This window comes from Agelaius tricolor, unplaced genomic scaffold (genome assembly GCF_023055355.1).
Source record: "Agelaius tricolor isolate 1412-34295 unplaced genomic scaffold, bAgeTri1.0.p SCAF_4, whole genome shotgun sequence".
Lineage (NCBI taxonomy): Eukaryota > Metazoa > Chordata > Aves > Passeriformes > Icteridae > Agelaius > Agelaius tricolor.
This window is the reverse complement of record NW_027269264.1, coordinates 56894305-56913960: the sequence shown is the minus strand read 5'-3', so window position 1 is coordinate 56913960 and position 19656 is coordinate 56894305. Positions and strand designations below refer to the sequence as shown.

General features: G+C 43.7%; 1 protein-coding gene across 11 annotated transcripts in view; it reads left to right on the top strand.

Moving 5' to 3' along the window:
* The window catches only part of DYM (dymeclin), a 211214-nt gene extending 191991 nt beyond the window's left edge, over positions 1-19223 (top strand). For all 11 annotated transcript variants that reach the window (XM_071425865.1, XM_071425864.1, XM_071425859.1 and 8 more), the window contains one exon: positions 16730-19223. In XM_071425865.1, the coding sequence (XP_071281966.1) occupies positions 16730-16879 (150 nt within the window). In that variant the 3' untranslated portion in view covers positions 16880-19223. The remainder of the gene's footprint in view (positions 1-16729) is intronic.
* Positions 19224-19656: the final 433 nt, after the last annotated feature.

Sequence of the window (19656 nt, the reverse complement as noted above, 5' to 3'; positions counted from 1 at the left end):
CAACCTGGAACCTGTGTCCCTGCCCATGGCAGGGGGTGGCACTGGATAAGCTTTGAAGGTCCCTCCCACACCATTCTGGGATTCTATGACTCTATTGAAATAATTATGTAATTCATTATGCTACCTGTAGAGAGCAGAAAAATATTTCTGTAAGGGACACGAGGGAAGTCTACTGCAAAGATCTTCTCCTTCCTTGGATCTGAAGAACCTGGTTGTGCTCCATTGGTGACAGTCAGAGTGAGAGGGACCCTTTCAGCATCTTCATCTCATACCCAGTGAAAGGTGCTCCAGCTGGTTCTCAGCCATGAGCACACTATTGGGCTGTGATGAGCAGAAAACTTTGCTGTTAGGAGTGAAGTTTTGGAGGAGAATAATGTAACTGGTGACATTTTCTGTCATCCATGATGAGGAATGTATACCATCCTGTTGCTGTCCATATGGAAGAGCATCCTTGCACAAGGCAGTAAATGGCTGATGTTAGGTGCTCTGCAAGCTTTGTGGAGGGGAAGGGTCAAGAGATGACACACAAACTCCAGTCTGCTAAAGGGAGTGGGGATTGCCAAAAGAGATCAGTGAAATATTTCTTTATCCACAGCTGAACTCTGGCCTTTAATTGCAATGTGAAATAACCAATGAGGTTAGCAATAAGTTCTGATTCAGAACTTATTCAGCTCTTCAGAGCTCTTCAGACACTCCATTGGCTGTCTGTGCATCTATTTTAAATTAATTGTGCAACTTAAAAATAAAGAACTAGTCCCAAAATTTAATTTTTCAGTGGCACTTAGAAAGATGGTGTAATTTAAAACAGAAGAAGAATGTTTTGGCTAGATATTAGGAAGGAATTCTTGACTATGAGGGTGGTGAGGGCCTGACACAAGGTTTCCCAAAGAAGCTGTGGCTGCCCCTGGATCCCTAGAAATGTCCAAGGCCAGTATGGACAGGGCTTGGAGCACCCTGGGGTAGTGGAAGGTGTCCCTGCCCAAGGCAGGGGGCTGGAATGGGATGAACTTTAAGGCCCCTTTGAATCCAAACCATTTTACAAATCTCTGACTCTCTTACTTTGTGGGAAGGAAGGGCACAAGTAAGAGACTTGGAGCAGAAAAATTTAAGCTTTACACAAATTCTAACATGAAACAGTCTGTCTTTGTGTATCTGTTGTTTGGCACCAGATACATTAGATTGACTGATTTCATTGGTTTAAGGAAGCTGCTATAAGAAAGAGATACCAAGTACAAGGCAGAAAGCAAGCTCTGGAGAGCCAGGAGGATGGGAAAGCAGTGTGAGAGTTTCCAAGTTGCTCCCCATGGCAACAGAGCTCTGACCTGGGTAAACAACTCTCTGCACGTGTAAGTTTTTCAAAGCTACTTCCATTCTGCTAACTGCTGGCCTGCCACATCATTTGAACTCTCTTAACCTTCAAGGGTGATCCCATTTTTTCTGAAAGAGAGCACAGAGGAGCTTCCCTGCCCAGAGCTGGAGAGCTTCGGCTTTGCAGGAGATTGGCAGAAGCCCCACACTCATGAGCAGCCCAAAACTCCCTGTCCAACACATCTTACAGGAGGGCTCCCAGCCAGAGCCCAGCCCCTGCTCACTTCAGAGCTGTACAATTGCTCAAGCTAAATAACATTCCCCAAGTTTCCCTCCCTAGAAAGCCTCCCTATACTTTTATTACGTTTTTTGCTGTGACTAAATCTGCCTCACATGTGTTGTGCAGCCTCCCCTCCCTCCATTGCATATATTGTGAGTCCAATGAAAAGCACAGTGCCAAAGGCACTGCATTCGCATGACGTGTTGTTTCCAAATATCTTGCAGCTTTGGTCAAAATAAAGTAAAATTACACTGAAATGCCCTGACCCCTTTCTTCCCCTGCTCAGTTGAAAGCTATTTCCAACCCATGTGTTCCTTTTCTACTGCAAAACTTGAGTGTAGACAGAGTAGCTGAAAAGTACAAAAAGTTGCATTTAAAATGAATTTATTCATTTGTTTGATTAATAAAGTCCCACACTGTCCCCCCTCCATCAAGAAAATGAAGTATTAACCACTTTTTAAATAAATGTGAAATTTTGTGTCCGAGGCCAACAACTTTATCCCAAAAGGTGCAAAATTTAATGAGTTATGACAACTAAATACAAGATAAAGGGAGAAAAAAATCACGTAACTTCTAATTATTCTCATCCAATTGCTCTTCCACTTATAAGGTTTAGCTGTCTTTTCTGAATTAGTCTTTTGAATTAAGTTTCCATAATATGTGGCAGATTGAGAAAAACAGTCCTCAGAAAATTTCTGCCCTGGATGACAGATGAACTAGATAATGGAGTATAATCTCTTCCATTTTCATGATTTTGACACATTTTCACTTCTGTGTGTATGTTTAAATCAAGGAATCAAAATAAGTTTGAATACAGAATATAAATCCCAGACAAAATTACAGCTTTCATTGCAGTGTTGGGTTAAATGTAAACAGCAGGAATGTTACAGATATCTTCTAATTAAATGCATAAATCAGAGGAATGTCTTGAATGTTTACAGCAACTGCACCAAGAAGTGAGAATGAGGAAGAGATGTACTTTGTCAGCTGATGGCTGTGTCCCTGGCATTCCCATACAGAGTTTAATTTTGTCACAACCTTTGCTACAAGTTGCAAAGCTTCTCTCAAAGTTGATTTACAGGCTGTTTGTTCCTGCTGAGGATGATTAGAGATGGAAATGGCTTTTTCCTGGCCAAGCAGGGATTTCTCATATCTATCATCATTGCTGAGGACTCTGGTGTTAGGATTTGGAGGGCAGCTGGTTTAGACCACCCTGCCTTTTTTGTCACTGTAGATGTTCTGGGGTATCAGATGATGGTATTGAATCCTAAATCCATGTGGATTTAGGCTGGGTTTATGGTAAGATTTTAATTCTAAACCCACAATCTGTTGAGCTCGCAAACAAAGGCTGATTTTTCTTGACTGTGTCCTGTGTCCTTGTGCCTTACAAACCCTACTATGCTCCCTTCTACCCAGGTTTTCTCCTTGTCCTTTAAGTTAGAAAAGCTCTCTTGAACCATTGAGTCCAACCATTCCCCAGCACTGCCAAGGCCACCACTGACCAATGTCCCCCACAAATGCCACATCCACACGGCTTTTAAACTCCTCCAGGGATCCAGAGGCAGCCACAGCTGCTCTGGGCAACCTGTGCCAGGGCCTCACCACCCCCACAGCCAAAAATTTCTTCCTGATATCCCATCTAACCCTGCCCTCTGGCAGTTTAAAGCCATTGCTCTGATGTTTAAACTGTGGGGAGAACAACCAACCTGTGGATTATCAGCTACTGACCCAATTGACAGAAGGGGTTGACAGGGGCTTGAGGGCAGACAGTGTAGCAGTGGGGTGAGAATTTCCCATCTTGATGATGCTGTAGCAGCAGCATCCAAAGCTCCTCTCCCAAAGGAAGGGAGATTTCCCTTCCTTCATGCAGCATGTGAGCTATCAAAAACCACAGCAAAGATGGTTTTTATAGATGGGAAACCAGAGGCTGGATAGTTATGGGTAGTTCACTGAGGGAAGGTCCCTCGAGTCCATAGGAGACTGGCAGCTCCAAAACATAAAAGGAAATTCTGTGTTTGTGGAGTGGGAGGAGAGCACAGGCCTTCAACTTACACGTTGTCCTTGGTGTGAGACCCACAAGATCCAAGGGGTGCCTGTAGTTCTGAGCAGAGTCAGGCAGCAAAACATTATTTGAATTCCTGGTGCTTATCTGCCCCACCAGGACTTGTCAAGCTGCTGAGCTAAGACCAGCAAAGCCTGATTGTTGTCACCAGGGTAAACAAACCTGGCTTGAATGCACAGGGAGGAAGGGGGCAGTTAGGTTCAATAACAGAGGAACATAGTAGCATTTATGAAAGAATTCCCCAGCCTGAGGTGGGGAGTTCTCTAGAAATGTTTGATTCATGGCCTAAAGTCAGTCTTTACCAGAATAAGTCTTAATACAAGAGAAGTCTCAGTGAAGGCAAACAAATATAGAAATGCTGCATCTAAAGCATAGTGAAAAAGAAAATACGAGTAATTTTAATTCATTATTGAAACAGCAACTCACTTGGGGCCCTTTTTCAGATTGAGGTGATTGCTTGCATTGGAAAAAAAAATGCAATTTCACGATAGGAGAGTGCTACTTTTTAAACTGGTGGCTGCAGGATGACACCAAGCATACAGATCCCTTTTGGTTGCAGTCAGCTCCTGTACTTAGACAGTCAAGGAGATTGCCCAGTTGGCCAGGTTCAAGATTTGTAAGGATGTCTTAACACCTTCAGGAATCTTTGTCCTGCTCATACTTAGCCTTTCTCCTTTCTACACACTGCTTGCCTCTATCATTTATAAAGGCATGTTTTCAATACCTAATTTGAAATTGCTATTGCAACCTTCATTATTATAATGGAATATAGAATAAAATACAGCGTAGAATGAGCAACCTAAAAATCCATTTCATAAAAGGCATCCTGGTTATTTCTTGAGGTCAACTTAACACAACCCCCCTCCCCTGATTTTGGTTTGTCATCAAGGACTCTTGTCATTAGGGCAATTTTTTTTTGTAAAGCTGTGAAGTCCACATTCACAAAATTACTGTGTAAACATACACATTTGGCACCAGCTCCTTGGCTGGCAGTCCTGGCAGAGATAAGGCTGCAGTCTGGCACTGTGTGCTATGGCTGGAAAGGTTTTACTGTCACTTGACATTTCACTCCTCAAGACAAATAAATGGGATTTCCTGCATGCAGCGGGGCAGCACTGCTCATCTCGCAGCACAGTCTGTCTTTTTGCAGAGGCCTGAAATACTTAAGAAGGGAGTATGTCCACTGGGGTGTAGATTTTTCAGTTTGGGGAGATTAGGGAGCCAAAGGTCTGCCGGCTCAATAGGGTGTTAGTCAGCACGTCCTGAGCTTCAGGCAGATAAGGGTCCACTTCCTAGGCTGCCCTGATCTGAGAGTTAACAGTTGGTGACAGCAAGTCTGTCTCTGTTCTTTAGTCATTGTTATAATTTTTTGTAATATTTACAGGCCTGGCTCTCTCAGATTAAAAAGTACAAAATCAAAAGGAGGTCTTCCTCCGTGGGCGCTGGGGGTGGGGGAGGATGTTTGGGCTTGGCATGCGGCCCCAGTGCCGCGCTGGGTGGGAGGGACCGGAGCAGGATGTCGGCGCAGGCCTCAGCTCTGTGGCTGCTGTGAAGGAAAACTCAAACCTCGTCTAGTGGCCTTCCAGGAGCCCTCCACACCAGGAAACATGCTGTGAATGTCAGCGCCCAGGATGCAAATCAAAGGTGTTAAGCTCAGCTGGGAAAATGGGCCTTGTCTGTCTGGTTGATGCACGAAGCCAAGGCCTAGTGCAGTGCAGTGCATCAACCCTTGTACAGTGATAACGGAGAGGAGCGGGGTCCCAGTTGTCCAAAGGAATGTTCTTTTTGGCTTGGCGGGATGTTTTGGAGGCAGTGTTGAACTGATGTGTAGTGAAAGCATGTCTGGGACCTCATCACTGGAAAAGTATGCAAACTGAATCACTGTGCTTTTCTCCTACCACCTTTTGTGTTGGGGGAATATGGTCTACACAAATAAATGAGAAAACAAAACAACTGTGACATGGTAGTAACTCTAGATTTGGGGTGAAAGAAACAGGCAGATGAAAACAGCATTTTGACCTCTCAGTCTTTTGTGGTTCTGCTGGATTATCCCAAGACTGTATTAGAGCAGAAAATGGTCATACAGTAGTTTGCAAAAGGAAAAAATTTAAAACTTTGAAATTAGTGGGGTTTATACTGTCAATGTGCTTCAGTCCCTTCCCAGCTCAGATGCTGAAGAGCAGAGAGGGTGGTGGAAACTCCATAGATGGGTCACAGTCTCCATCAGCAAGAGCAGTGTGGGACCAAGACAGATGACAAAATCTTCAGCTCCTTCTCCAGGGTGGAGTAAGAAAAACCTAACCCTAGGCATGTCAATCCTATGAAAAACAAACAAACAAACAAAAAACAAACAAAAATCCCAACAACAACCAAAAAAAAGTAAGAAAAGGACAATATTTATGTATTACTACATCAGGATATGTACATTGTCCATACAGAGTTCCTGCATCCCTCTGGCATCAAGGCAGAGTGCCAGAGGAATCAAGGGTTCTGTGCCCTACCAAAACATGAAAGTGTGGGTCATGTTCTTAAAGTCCAGTAGTTTCCTTCACTGTCACATGCATATCCAACACCTTCTGCTCGTTTTGTGTTGCTGATTGCACGGCACACACCATGGCCATGAGAGTTTTATTTGCACAACAGTTGGATCTTTGGTGGGAGTAGGAGCTGGGCAGCAGGGAGAGGTTTATCTGGGGTTTGTTTCAGGACGGTGGGATGGTGCCGTAGCCTAGGTGGGGCAGCCATCCGTGATGTTATCTGGAGCACAAAGCATTTCCATGATAAACAACATTCCTTGTATTTTAGACTAGTCTGCTATCGAAGTCAAAACAACTGCTCCGGCTTAAACAGTAGCTCTCACTGCTTGAAATGTAAAATACATAATTGGCTGTAAGGTTTGTCTAGAGCAGATTCTCCATGTCTTTTAATATATAACTACACATATTAGTGTACATTCATTATTCAGCAGGGTTATTTTCTGTAAAGTTTCTATCATTTATGCACTTCATAGGCCCTTTTAAATCCTTTCCAGTGAGTTTTTCTTTATTGTTAAAAAAGTTTAATAAATTATATTGATCAGACTAAAAGTGTCTAACTCACATTTCAGAAAATAATTAGCAGATGGTTGTCTCTGACATGAGAAGTGGAATATTGTTGGGCATTTGTAGTATTGGCTTTGTGTTTAAAAAAGGCTGATGAAGGGAATATAGATCTGTCATTTTTATCCCAAAGTTGAAGCAGACTTAGTCCAGATACACAACTTAATTCTTCTCTACTGCCTTCACTTACAATATCTCCAAGAGGAGGCTTTGCCTTTGCCAACCCTATCTCACCCTCCTTTGAATTCTTCCACATTGTGGAAGAATAATAAAATAAAATAAACAAATTGCCTGGGAAGAATTATTCTGATCTTTGGCAAGTCCTGAACCAAAAAACGCCTTTCTTGTTTCATATAAGGGTTTCCCACTGACCAGGTGATACTGGGGCTCTGAGAGCACCATGAGCTTTTTCTGGAGGGAGCAGGCATCTTAGGATCTCACAGATCACAGAATCACAAAATTATTTGTGTTGGAAAAGTCCTCTAAGACCATCAAGTCCAACTATTCCCCCAGTACTGCCAAACTACTGCTGATCCATGTCCCCAAGAGCACATCCACACAGCTCTTAGATCCCTCCAGGGATGGTTATCTGCTCCAGATCTGGTTTACTGCAGAACTGATCTTCCCCTGCCTTCTCTTCCTTCCTAGACTTTATAAATACATTTTCTGTCTTCTGCAGAGTGATCCAAACAGTGCATGTGCATGTATGGACTTAGGACAACTTGAGCTTTTGCCCAATTTGAGATCTTCAAAGAGTTGTTCCTCATGAGATGTTCCCAACGGATTTATTGCTGCCAATTTCTTAAACTTTACCTTTTGCGCACTTGAAAAGTGGCAGAATTCATAGAATCATAGAATCACTGAATGTTTTCAACTGGAAGCTCAACTTGTTCAAACCCCCTGCCATGGGCAGGGACACCTTCCAGGTTGCTCAAATCTCACTCATTAAATTCTGGAAAGAAAAAAATACAGCCTTGACTCAGCTTTGTTTGGCAAGTGAGTGGTATTTTGGGGTTTGGAAAGTCTACATAAGGTGCAGGGTTTAATTCTGAGACTTTGGAAATTTATGTATTTCTGAGCCCTTCTTTGAGGGCACTGGTAAAGCCTTATGGCCTTAACTGTGAGTTGAGGCATCTAAAATCTAGTTCTAATCTTGTAACCTTTTGTTAGTAGGTCTATAAGTTTTCTATATAAAGGTGTCCATGATGAGTGATTTCTTAACTTATTTCAGTTTTAACAAAAAATGTTTGCTGAAAACCTACTGTTTTTCGTGGTTGTGTAAACCTTGCACATTAATCTAGAGAAGAATGGCTTGCAAGCTGAAGCACAGGAAGCCAGGGCTTAAACTTATTTGCATCTTCCTTACCAGTGTTAAAAATAGGGACTACTGTTATGAAATGTGCATTTTCTGCAAATCCCATGGTAGGAAAGGCTTATATGTCTGCTTCATATCCATAAAAGTTTTTATGAGTTGATAGACTCATCCCCATTTGTGCTTTGGTGCCCTTTAATGCCACTGAGAAATGGGTTCAGGGATTATTCAGTTTTTCAGATTTTAATTCCCTAAATTCGAAAACACACAAAGGATTTTAGTTATTTGTCTGAGTGGTTGGGCTATGTACATAAAAAGTGCTAGAGCAAGGTCAGGACCAGAAATGTTTCTGTCAGTTGGGTCAGTAGCTTTGTTTCTTCCATGTGTTTAACTCTCTTCTTGGTTAGGCTTTTTTTTCCAATGTTAAAAACATCATTTGTTTGAATTGTTGTCATTTTGAGTTGTTCACTTTTTGCTCTGACCTGTATTCTTTCTTCTAAAATGCCACTGTATTTTCTGAGAATTACCGTTCTTTCAGGTTCAGCCCTGAAGTGAATGAAAGTTCTGTTTTTTGTTGATGGTACCTCATTTACACGTCCTGCTTTCATCCTCATGCTTCAAGTGTATTACATACATCAATCTCTTTCTTTTCTCTTTATTTGATAAAGCAAACATGCATTGTATTTTCTGCAGTGTTGCAAATGTCCTCGTAGTGTTCCTGTTGTTTTCTGTCTCCATGGTCTGACAAGTTTGGCTCCTGGATGTTTAGCAGTCCTCTTGGAAATGTTCTGGAAAGATCTGTGTCCATCTCGACAACATGGCATAGAGAACATTCCTGACAGGGAAAGCAAATTATAGTTAGAGCTGTAAATCCTTGAACTGTGACTATAAATGTCAGGATGCATAAAATGTATGTAGAGATTAATGATACTTAACCGTGTGTGATATGTAGGTTTGGTTCAGTCTTTCATCTTGGTTATCTTTTCCTCCCATTCCAAAATTTCTTCAGGTGGACACAGGATCTCTGAAGCTGAGCAGAAACTCAAATCCCTCAAACTAAGGGATTGAGGGATATTCACAGAATCCTACAATAGTTTGGGTTGAAAGGAAGCTTGAAGCCCATTACATTCCAATCCCCTGCCATGGGCAGGGATACCTTCCACTGTCCCAGGCTGCTCCAAGCCCCATCCAGCCTGGCCCTGGGCACTGCCAGGGATCCAGGGGCAGCCCCAGCTGCTCTGGGCACCCTGGGCCAGGGCCTGCCCACCCTCCCAGCCAGCAATTCCTAATTGCCAAGAGCCCAAAATCTGTGCCTGCCCTCTGGCAGTGGGAGCCATTGCCTGGCTGCTGTCCCTGCAGGCCTTGTCCCCAGTCCCTGTGCAGCTCTGCTGGAGCCCCTGGAGGCCCTGGCAGGGGCTCTGAGGTGTCCCTGGAGCCTTCTCTTGTGCAGCTCAACAGCCCCAGCTGTGCCAGGCTGTCTTTATAGCTGCTGACCAGTGGTCCTGTTTGTTTTTGGTGCTGTCTAGAAGTAGCCCAGAGTCCAAGTGTTTCTGATGTGGAACCCAACAGATTCTGAAATACCAGATACCTGACCTTGTCCTAAGCTCAGATATCTGCATTTATACAATGCTTTTTGAATCTGTGCAGATAACAGCCTGGTATGAAGACAAAAATGGCACAGTTTGGGACTATTGACAGTATTTCTTTCCTGGAAGGAGAAGAGACAAATGTATATGTGTTTGTGTCTCTGAATTTCTAGGACTTTAAAGTTCTCATTATTTGCCATTCTATTCCAGACAGAAAAGCAGTCTTCTTATGGTACCCTGCAAAGCTTTGTGCCCTGGCAGGTTTGCCACAAATATTTAACTCATTTAACTAATTGTGGTTTTACCAATAATTATCTAGGCAGAGCTGTTTGATTGATTTTTCCCAAAATGACCTGGCTTCTCAGTACTCTATAAAAAAATTGGTAATTGCTGAACTCTGACCAGAGGCACGTCTGCTTCTCTGGCAGTAGTTCACATCTGACTCTGAAAATTCACTGCTGAGCATTTGTTTTCCTGCAGCTGTGGTTGTACAAACCTTTACTCAAAGTGATCTGAAAACAGAAATCACATATCAATGAAACTTGCTGAAACAGTTCTCTCTCTATAGATTAACTCCCCTACCCTCCTGGACGTGGAAGATTGTGGCCCATTAGAATGTGGGTTACCTGTCTTACGGAATTTTGCTCCCTGGGAACAACGATGTTGTCTACTACAGCTTGTGTAGTTGCTTAAACTTTCATCATTCTATTATTAGAAATAATACTGTATTTAATATATATTTAATAAATAATATGTAATACACTTATTCTATTTAGCTTGTGCACAGATGGTTTTGAACCTCTTATTACCCTAAGTTTTATATTTCTTTTTCCACCTCCCTGCCATGCTCTGAGCCCCCATTTTCTTCACTGTCTTTCTGTTTGCACCTATTCCTTAGGCAGATCTCTGAACAAGATGTGTGGCTCACACTTAGTCTAGCACATTTCCTGTTTGCTTCCTTCATCTCCCCACCATCATCTTCTATGCTGTGAGCCTGAGGAGGAGAGAAAGATGGTATCAGGCAGGTGTGGTGTAGCCCGTACAGATACTTCACCAGAGCCACACGCTTTCTGTCTGCAGTCAAAGAGAAGCACTGCAGACACGAACAGAACCTGAGAGAAAGATCAAACAGCCTTAACGCCCCACGAGAACTAAGTAATTGCAAAAATTCAATCTGTCAGTATCTTGGAGCGAGCACCGAGACATTTTCTTCCACGAATTCTGGTCTGTTAAAGAACTCAAGTCCTTGCATTTATATAAAACCCAAATATATCAATGTTTCCATATGTACCTGTGTGAACATACCATGAACAGTGTGCCAGGCATGATTGTTGAGTTGTTGTCAAAGATCCTTGGCCATTAATTTGACTTAGATTGGTGTTCTGGGAACCAGATTTCCAAGTGGCATTGAGGACTTGTCAGTCAAGTACAGGTGTCACTCCTCTGCCCAAAATCCTCACAGATTGCTATGTTTGGTGCAAGGCAGGTTTTAGGGGCGATCCTTGCTGGGGTAAATATTCATTATAGACCCTATAACAGAGGCTTGGTACAGTGCTGAACCTGAGCCCTCTTTTTTTCCCCTGCCATTTGATGTATTTTGCTAATGAGGTCCAATCCTACAGATGCTCTGCAGGCAATACTGCTATATTTAGCAGAAACAATATGAAACACATAATTTGCCATCAAGTCATTAGGTTACCAAACAAGATTCATGGTAAGCTTTTCAAACACAGAGAAATCCCATTTTCAGAAAGACTTTGAAGCTTTGGATTGATGTAAAGTTCACATGAATTTGACTCTCAAATGTGTTTAGACTCCTTTGAAAACAGCACTTCTCTGCTCAAAGAGTCACCTGCTTTTGAAAATACTGACTCGTGCTTGATTGCTGTTTCAGAAACCAGAGTTTCCAACCAGAACTTGAGGAAAAGAGGATTCTCCAGCTTTTTATTAATCCAGCTCTTTAATTTCTTTATTTTCCACAGTGACTGCCCCATATCTTTGATGAATGCTGCTTTTCATCCCGCAGAACATCTAGATCAGGGAAGAAGCAAAGACATTGCTCTTAAAGCAGCTCCATCTGCCCTTGCCTGTGTTATCTGAGTGGAGATCATCAACTGACATAACACTGTAGCCTTAGAGCAAGCTCTGAGGGTTCATTTGGAGGGAAGGGGATGTTTTATTTAATGTATGGCTCAAGCCTTATAGCTCAGATGCCACTGAGCTGCCTGGAGCAGAGCCAGGTGCACTGGCCGTGATGTTCCCTTCCTCAGCGTTAACTGAAAAAAACCAAACTAAACCAAAAAAAAAAAAAAAAAAAAAAAAAAAAAAAAAAAAAACCAACGAAAAAACCAACAAAACAAAAACCCAACAAAACTCCCCAATGTTGTTGTACTTCTGTGGTGGGGGAGTTACTGCAGTGCAGTTCTGTGTCTGTTCATAGGACTTCCCGTGGTTTTTCATCGAATCATATGATTGACAATGCAGACAGTCTGCAAAGTTCTCGGTCTGTCTCATTTGTACCCTCGTCCCAACCACGAAATCTGACTTCTGCTTTGTCTGGCAGAAGAAAACAAGATAGGGTGATGTGGTGGGGTGATTCACTGGAGCTGATAAGTGGTGTCTGTATTTAAACTGTGCCGTTCAAACCGTAATGTTACCTCTGTCTCTCACGTTTTCAAGGACTTTCTCAGGCTGATTTATTTTAAACTATCTGGGGTTGTCTGTCCATCTGTGGGGTGGCAAGAAATGCAAATACTGGCTCCAATGGACCTGTTTATGTCAAGGGAAGGACTTCAGTAATTTAAATAATGAACATTGTTGTATATTGGATCAAAACAGGGTTTGGTTTGGTAGAGACTTTAAAGCTCATCTCATTCCACACCCGGCCATGAGCAGGGACACCTTCTGTCATCCCAGATTGCTCCAAGCCCCATCCAGCCTGGCCTTGGGCACTCCCAGGGACCCAGGGGCAGCCCCAGCTGCTCTGGGCACCCTGGGCCAGGGCCTGCCCACCCTCCCAGCCAGCAATTCCTAATTGCCAAGAGCCCAAAATCTGTGCCTGCCCTCTGGCCCTGGGAGCCATTGCCTGGCTGCTGTCCCTGCAGGCCTTGTCCCCAGTCCCTGGGCAGCTCTGCTGGAGCCCCTGGAGGCCCTGGCAGGGGCTCTGAGGTGTCCCTGGAGCCTTCTCTTGTGCAGCTGAGCAGCCCCAGCTGTGCCAGGCTGGCTCCAGAGCAGAGGGGCTCCATCTTTCCACATCATCCATCCAAACACACAGGGCAGTGAAGGAAAAAAAGGGATGATTCATCCCATGCCAAGGCTTTTCCTCTATCATTAAGATTGCCATTTAAGATGCCTTAGCACAGTCTCTCTTTTTAAGTGGTGCTAAAAATCTGGTTCATTGGAGTGTCACCAGCTAGGGTGCCAATGTCTTTCCAGAAGTAAGTTGAACACAACAGCAGCAAGGCAGAAGAAAATAGATTTGTGCACTGCAGGTTTGATGTGCCACTTTGGCAATTTTGTTAACTGTGATAAAGTCCTCACCACTGCTGGCTGGGTTATTTCTGGGAGTGCCCTGAGACCCATGTGGCCTGGTTGCTTCAGTGTCATCTCCTGTGTGTCTGCAGCACACAGCCAGGGCCCAAGGCTCCTGATCACTCATTTGAAGCAGGACATACAGGAGACAAATGGCACAAATATGAATTTAAACATTCCTTAGACTGTTACCTGAAAATCTTGAAAAGCTTTTTGAAAATCTTAAAGCTTTTTGGCACCAATCAAGCTTTTTACATGTTGTTTAAATCCTGCTGTTACAAATTGTTATAAAGTCATTCTCTTAAAGAAGAAACTTTTGATGATTTTGTTTGTTAACAAATTCTGTTTTCAGTGAACACCCTGTTAGTGAAACAGTGTGGGTAGTTTTTTGTCTCAACAGTGGATTGCTGCCATGGTTAATCTTGCAAGTTACTTCATAGAATCATTGAGGTTGGAAAAGCCCTCTAAGATCATTGAGTTCAAACATTAACTCAGCAGGACTGTGTTCACTACTAAACCATATTCCCAAGTGCTGCATCCACACCCCAAAGATGCTGGTGCAGTTCTCTCCATGCTGGACCTCTAGGATTTCTCATTTTAAATGAATAAGAAAACATGGCCAGCACACAGCTGTGGGTCGTTGCAGTCATCTAAAGAATGTGGGTTTGAATTGCTGGCCTGGAATCCTAATTTTTCGTGTCTCATCAGCAATGCATTGAGCTGTCCTGAGCCTGCTGTTCAGGTGGACCCTCAAAAATCCATCACTCCTAATGTTATCTACATTCTTTTTATGTAGACTCAATCAAAACTGTGTATATGTAGTGGCAGTGTGTATTACTGCTCTCCTTAAAAATCTCATTCTCCTTGTCTGCATTTCCAAGACACCCCCACAGGCTGTTCAAAGCACATGTTGAGTGTCAGAGAGTCCAGGCTGACTGCAGTGAGTTACACTCAGCCTTTAATCTGAAATTGATTATTAAATTGCTGTGATACGATTGCAATAAATGGCAACATCGATCAGCCTGAAGAGAGGCTGAATAATAAAATCAATGCATGGCTTATTGCCTGAAAATATGAATGCTACCTGAGCCATTTTATGCTGCCCTTCCAGCTGAGAGATAATGGGATAGTAAGACCTGAGCATCTCAGATGCAGCTGTTGGAATTTCTGATGTAATTTTGCCTACTGTTTTGAGGCTGAAGATGTTTTTTAAGCTGCACAGGAGCCCAAGAATGGTCCCAGGCTACTGCCACGAATGTTTGCAAAGCCAGTAGCTCCATCTGTGACCTGAAGGTGAAAAAGAAGGTTGTGTTTAATTCAATTCAAATTAGAATCTTGAATGACTTTCCCCTCCTTCCCTCCCAGAAGGACTACCATGGGCTGCATCCCTGGTGTGAAGAGTGGCAGCTGTGTAAGACTTTCCTCTGGCTGGAAGTGCTGCCATGGTGTAATCGTGAGGTTGAACCATTCATTCTGCTGATGCAGGGCTGAACAGAATGTGCTCCTGTCTACACTGACCACAAGCCAGGAAGTTTTGGAAGGAAGTGGGGAAGATTACACTGAGGATAAGCAGAGTAGAATGTCAGGGCCTTTTTAAACAAAATAAATACTAATGAAAATATACATGAGGGCTTGGTTGGGGGGGTGGTAGAGGGGGAAGACAGGGACAACTTCAGAACTGGGAGCCGAGTTGGGAAGGGATAGAGAATGTCAATGAAAAGGAGGATCTCACAAGGCTGGTGAGAAAAGAAAGGTTAGGTGAGCACAAAAGAGAAAAGTATGCTGAAGAGAGAGGATAAGGATGCAGCGGAAGGGAGTTGGCATGGCAGAAGGCTGAGAGATTGGAAGTGAGAGACGGGGGGTGAGTATGGGTCTAAGGTACCTAAGAGTGAAAAAACCAAAGTGATGCAGAAGATTAAGCAGGCTGGTCAAAACAGACTCGGAGAAGAGAGGTTGTAGAGAGGTGGTGGAAAGTGGTTTAGACGCACAGAACGGCTGTGGGAGAGTTCTCTACCACAAACTGCATGTCTGGCACAGGAAATTAAACTTGCTGATGTACCTTTGAGATTTTGGGCTTTGAACTCAACAGGGGTTAGATGCAGAGGAGCCTTTAACAGCCCTACCTTTAGCTGCCTCACTTCCTTGAATGGAGATAATGCAGAATCCTTTAGGTTGGAAAAGCTTCCAAGATCTCAGAGTTCAGCTGCTCTCCCAGCACTGCCAAGGCCACCACCAGCCCATGTCCCCAGGTGCCACGTCCACATATTTCTACAACTTTTCTACAAGTGTACATGTTTTCTGACTCCAAGAGTACAAATAACATGGGAGCATTGAAGTTAAATACCAACCCTGAAAACCAAGTGTCCAAGAAATGCCCCCTCAAAGGAGACTGATCCAGCCAGAATTCTTGTACCCTTAAGGCAAGGAAACAAGACACTGAGCTCAAGAAATAGGATAGGGAATCCCTTTATTATTAATGGGCAAAGAGGCTCCTTGGCCATTGCTGTGCTTGTTCTGATCATGTCACACTGAGGAGTTTATTCTTAGTGTTAGCCACAGCCTTATAAATAATAAAATGGGTCATGTTTTATCTTACCCCAGTGATCATTGTAATGCGGCTTTTGCCTGAGACTCTGCCAAGCTCAGACACAGGCAACATTTAGAAGTGGATAAAGTGAAGAGCACAATGCAAAAGTAGACTCAGCTCTTTCCAAAATACACACTTACCAAGAGTGAACCTGGTGGGTTTGCAGTGTGCACTGTTTTGGGAGGGAAAAAATTAGAAAAATGGGAACTTGAGATTGCAGCATATCTGTCTCTTCTCTCTGGTGACTGGGGACAGGACCCAGGGAATGGCTGGAGCAGTGCTGGGAGGTTTAGTTTGGATATCAGGGAAAGGCTCTTCCCCAGAGGGTGCTGGCACTGCCCAGGCTCCCCAGGGAATGGGCACGGCCCCGAGGCTGCCAGAGCTCCAGGAGCCTTTGGGCAGCACTGCCAGGGATGCACAGGGTGGGATTGCTGGGGGTCTGTGCAGGGCAGGAGCTGGGCTGGGGGATCCTGGGGGGTCCCTTTCAACTGGGAATATTCTGTGATCCTGTGATACCATAAGCTGTGTTTATGCTTTAAGCCTTTTCAGAGGATTCTCGTGCTAAGGAGCCAAGTACAATTAATGGCAAAATGTTTTTTAAGGGAAAATGCAATAAATATGTTTGTACATGCACAGGCAAGAAGGCTTTTGAGGGGCTGCTAAAAATGAGTTTTCCTTGAGACCTTTGGGTTTTGTAAAGGATTCATGTGTTTAGTGTGTTAACAGGCAAATGGATTGTGACCAACGGTAAAAGGCTCAAATACAATATGCTAATGTAGCATTTAATTCAAAGAAGAAATTATAAATGTTCTCTTTATCCTATAAATATTTTCCTTGAGTTCTAATGGTTTAGTTCCTTCCATTATTTTTTTCACCAAACCTCTTTCTTCAGTGTTTATGTGGGCTGTGTGTTTGTAAGCAGACATGCAAACCTTCCCTCACTGGACTCTGGCTTCTTGTTGCAGAAGTTCCCTGAGCTGAAGTTTAAGTACGTGGAGGAGGAGCAGCCTGAGGAGTTCTTCATCCCCTACGTGTGGTCCCTGGTGTACAACTCTGCCGTGGCCCTGTACTGGAACCCCCGTGACATCCAGCTCTTCACCATGGACTCGGGCTGAGGGACACCCCGGCCAGGCCAGCCCCGCTCCATCCTACAGGAATCGAACCTCTGCACCCCTTCCAACCTGACCCCCTCCAACTGCCCCCCTGACCCCAGAGCCAGTGTCCAGCCCAGCCTCACGCTGGGACAGACTGGTGTGGGGCACTGATGGCTTGTAGGCAACCTTGTGTTTATAGTCCGTAACCTAGAGCTTGTTTGATGAAAATGAGGCCTTACACATGGGGTATGATGTTACTACCAACCACAAACCTGATCGTCCTTTTAACTTAACAGGCTAAATGAGATTGCAGGCTTTGATTTGGAAGCAGTGTTTGTATTTTTGGCTCTTTGGAGCGGGCAGCTTCCTTGGGTCAAGCTTTTTACGGTCTCTTGGATGCTGCCGTGGGGTGCTCGTTACCTAATCCTTGTTTCCACTCACAGCCCTTCGTTTCTGTGGCACTGGCTGCAGCCCTTAAATTGCTGTCTACACTGTCATCCGAGGGAACTAAGCAAGCAGCATCTTAATCAGGTTAGCTCCCAGGCAGATTCAAAACACTTGATTTAGATGTTTGTGGGAGGATTTTCAATAGCAAGTCTTCTGTTGTTGTTGTTGTTTGACTGACAAATACTCTCCAGAGGGCAAGAAACACCTGCTTTCGGAGTCAAGTCCCTTACAGACTTGTTTTTCTGTGCTCCTGTACAAAATTGTTCCTGGAAATTGAACGTGTAAGGGGAAAAAAAAGTCCAAAGAAAATAATTACAAGATTGTAAAATAGACCAGTGTCCTGTAAATCCGTGCGTAATGGTGACAGTGTGTTTTGGGGATCCTTGACAAAGCTCTGTGTTGAAAAACCTCCTCTTGGCTTTTAAAGTTTTATGGCAGAAGTATAAATTTATCTGAATGTAGAATACTACTCTCTTTTTTGGTTGTTTTCAAGTGCCCTTTCCTGATATACCTGTTTCAGCAGTGGGAAAAGCAAAAGAAAGTGGTGTGATTTTGAAAGAAATCTCATTTTTCAAAGTGGGGATCGTATTTTGGGGATGCCTGTAGCACACACGTGCACCCACTCTCCTCATCCCACGTGCTGCTGTGTGGGGGACTGTCAGCAGTGCATTGCATGCCAAAACTTTAATTTCAAGGAATTAGTTCTTGAAGATGCGTGGCAACCCTCTGTATTCACTGCCTGCTCCAGCATGTTCTGTTTGTTGACCTGAGGAATCGGGTGCGTTTGCTTTCAGAAAGTCCTTTGAATGGCTTTAAATAGAATTTCTTGCACCGTTTCATCCCTCTGAAGGATGTGCTAAGATTGTACTTTCCTTTTATCTGCTTATTTAGAGACAGAAGTCCATTTGAGTCCTACACAAATGGAAATGCTGGCTTATAAAAAAAAAAAAAAGGAAGAAAAAAAAAGCTTTCCAAATTTATTTAAATATAGCTGCAAAGGATATATAGAGCCCATGAGCATTTAGGGCTTTGAAATGGCAGAAGCTTTTGAGAAAAGACAATGGTAAGACTGGAGATGCAGTGTTTTCTTAGGCAAATAGGAGAAATTAATGAACCATGACTGAGCTGCACATAAGTTGATCTGTATTTTGGATTTATTCTGTTTTGTTTTGGTCTTTGAGCAAACATCAAAAGGGGATAACTATTCTTGGTTACTGTAGTGATTTGTAATTTTGTCTTTATTAAAAGACTAAGAGTTTTTGTGAGTCAACAGGGCTGCCCAGATTTGGAAAGGTCAGTCTGAAGATGCACTTTTAAACCGTGGATTCTAAAGCTGCTGGGCTGGCTCAATGTTCATCTGTTTTAAACACTCTGGGGTGAGCAGCACCAGAGAGGCCCTGCCAGGGCAGACACTGCTCAGCCAGGTGTCAGACTGCAGAAAACCTGATTTGTCTGTGAAAGGGCTTTTTGCAAGAGAGGAGCAGATAAAGCAGCAGTCTGATAGAAAAGGTCCAGCAGCTGCTGAACCATCATTGGCATCGCACAGAAAATTCTCTCTCGCTGTCCTCCCGTTGTGGTGACACTGAGGTGCAGAGGCTTTGCTCTGATGGTGTAATCCCCTTGTGTGTTTCATGAAATACCCTGCTCCTGGGTTCCCAGCTGGTTTGGAACAGCTGGAGTTACCACCTAAAGCCAAAACAGCAGAGCCAGACCAAGATTTAGGCAGAAATTCATGCTGGTGCCATGCTGGCTCTCCAAGAGCTGGAGTGTGACGTGGGCCTGGCAGTGTCCTGACATCTGCAGTCTGGTATGGTCACAAATACTCTGTTTTTCCTTCACCTTAGGGATCCTTTTCATTACTTTGTGTGAAAGATTTATTATGCGTAATTACAAAAATAAAAAATGATGAAACAGTAAATACAGGGTGGTGTGTTCTATGTCACGGGTCTTGGCGTGGTCATCAGGCCCAACCTGATGGAGGTTTTATAATGTCCTCCATGATGTGCAATTAAGAAGAGTGTAAATTTATTTGTTGTATAAAGTAAATCAGTGTTCAAGTCAGTGTCTGGTAAAAGAAGGAACATGTCATGCTGCAGTGTCCCGTGGAATGTCACCTCTTGCCAGCTCAGCTTTAATGGTCACAGTGGCCATGGCCTGGAGGGGCACTGGGAATGCACAGTCATGGGGGAAAGCAGAGGAGGGACAGGGTTGTCCACACAAGACCAGACCTGATGTGTTCTGCTCCCTCAGATTCCCTTTCCTGTCCATTTCAGCTGATGGTGTCTCTGGTTTTGGGGTGTGGGGTGGGTGTTGCACCAGGGCCTTCTCCTGACCACATTCATATTTGGGGT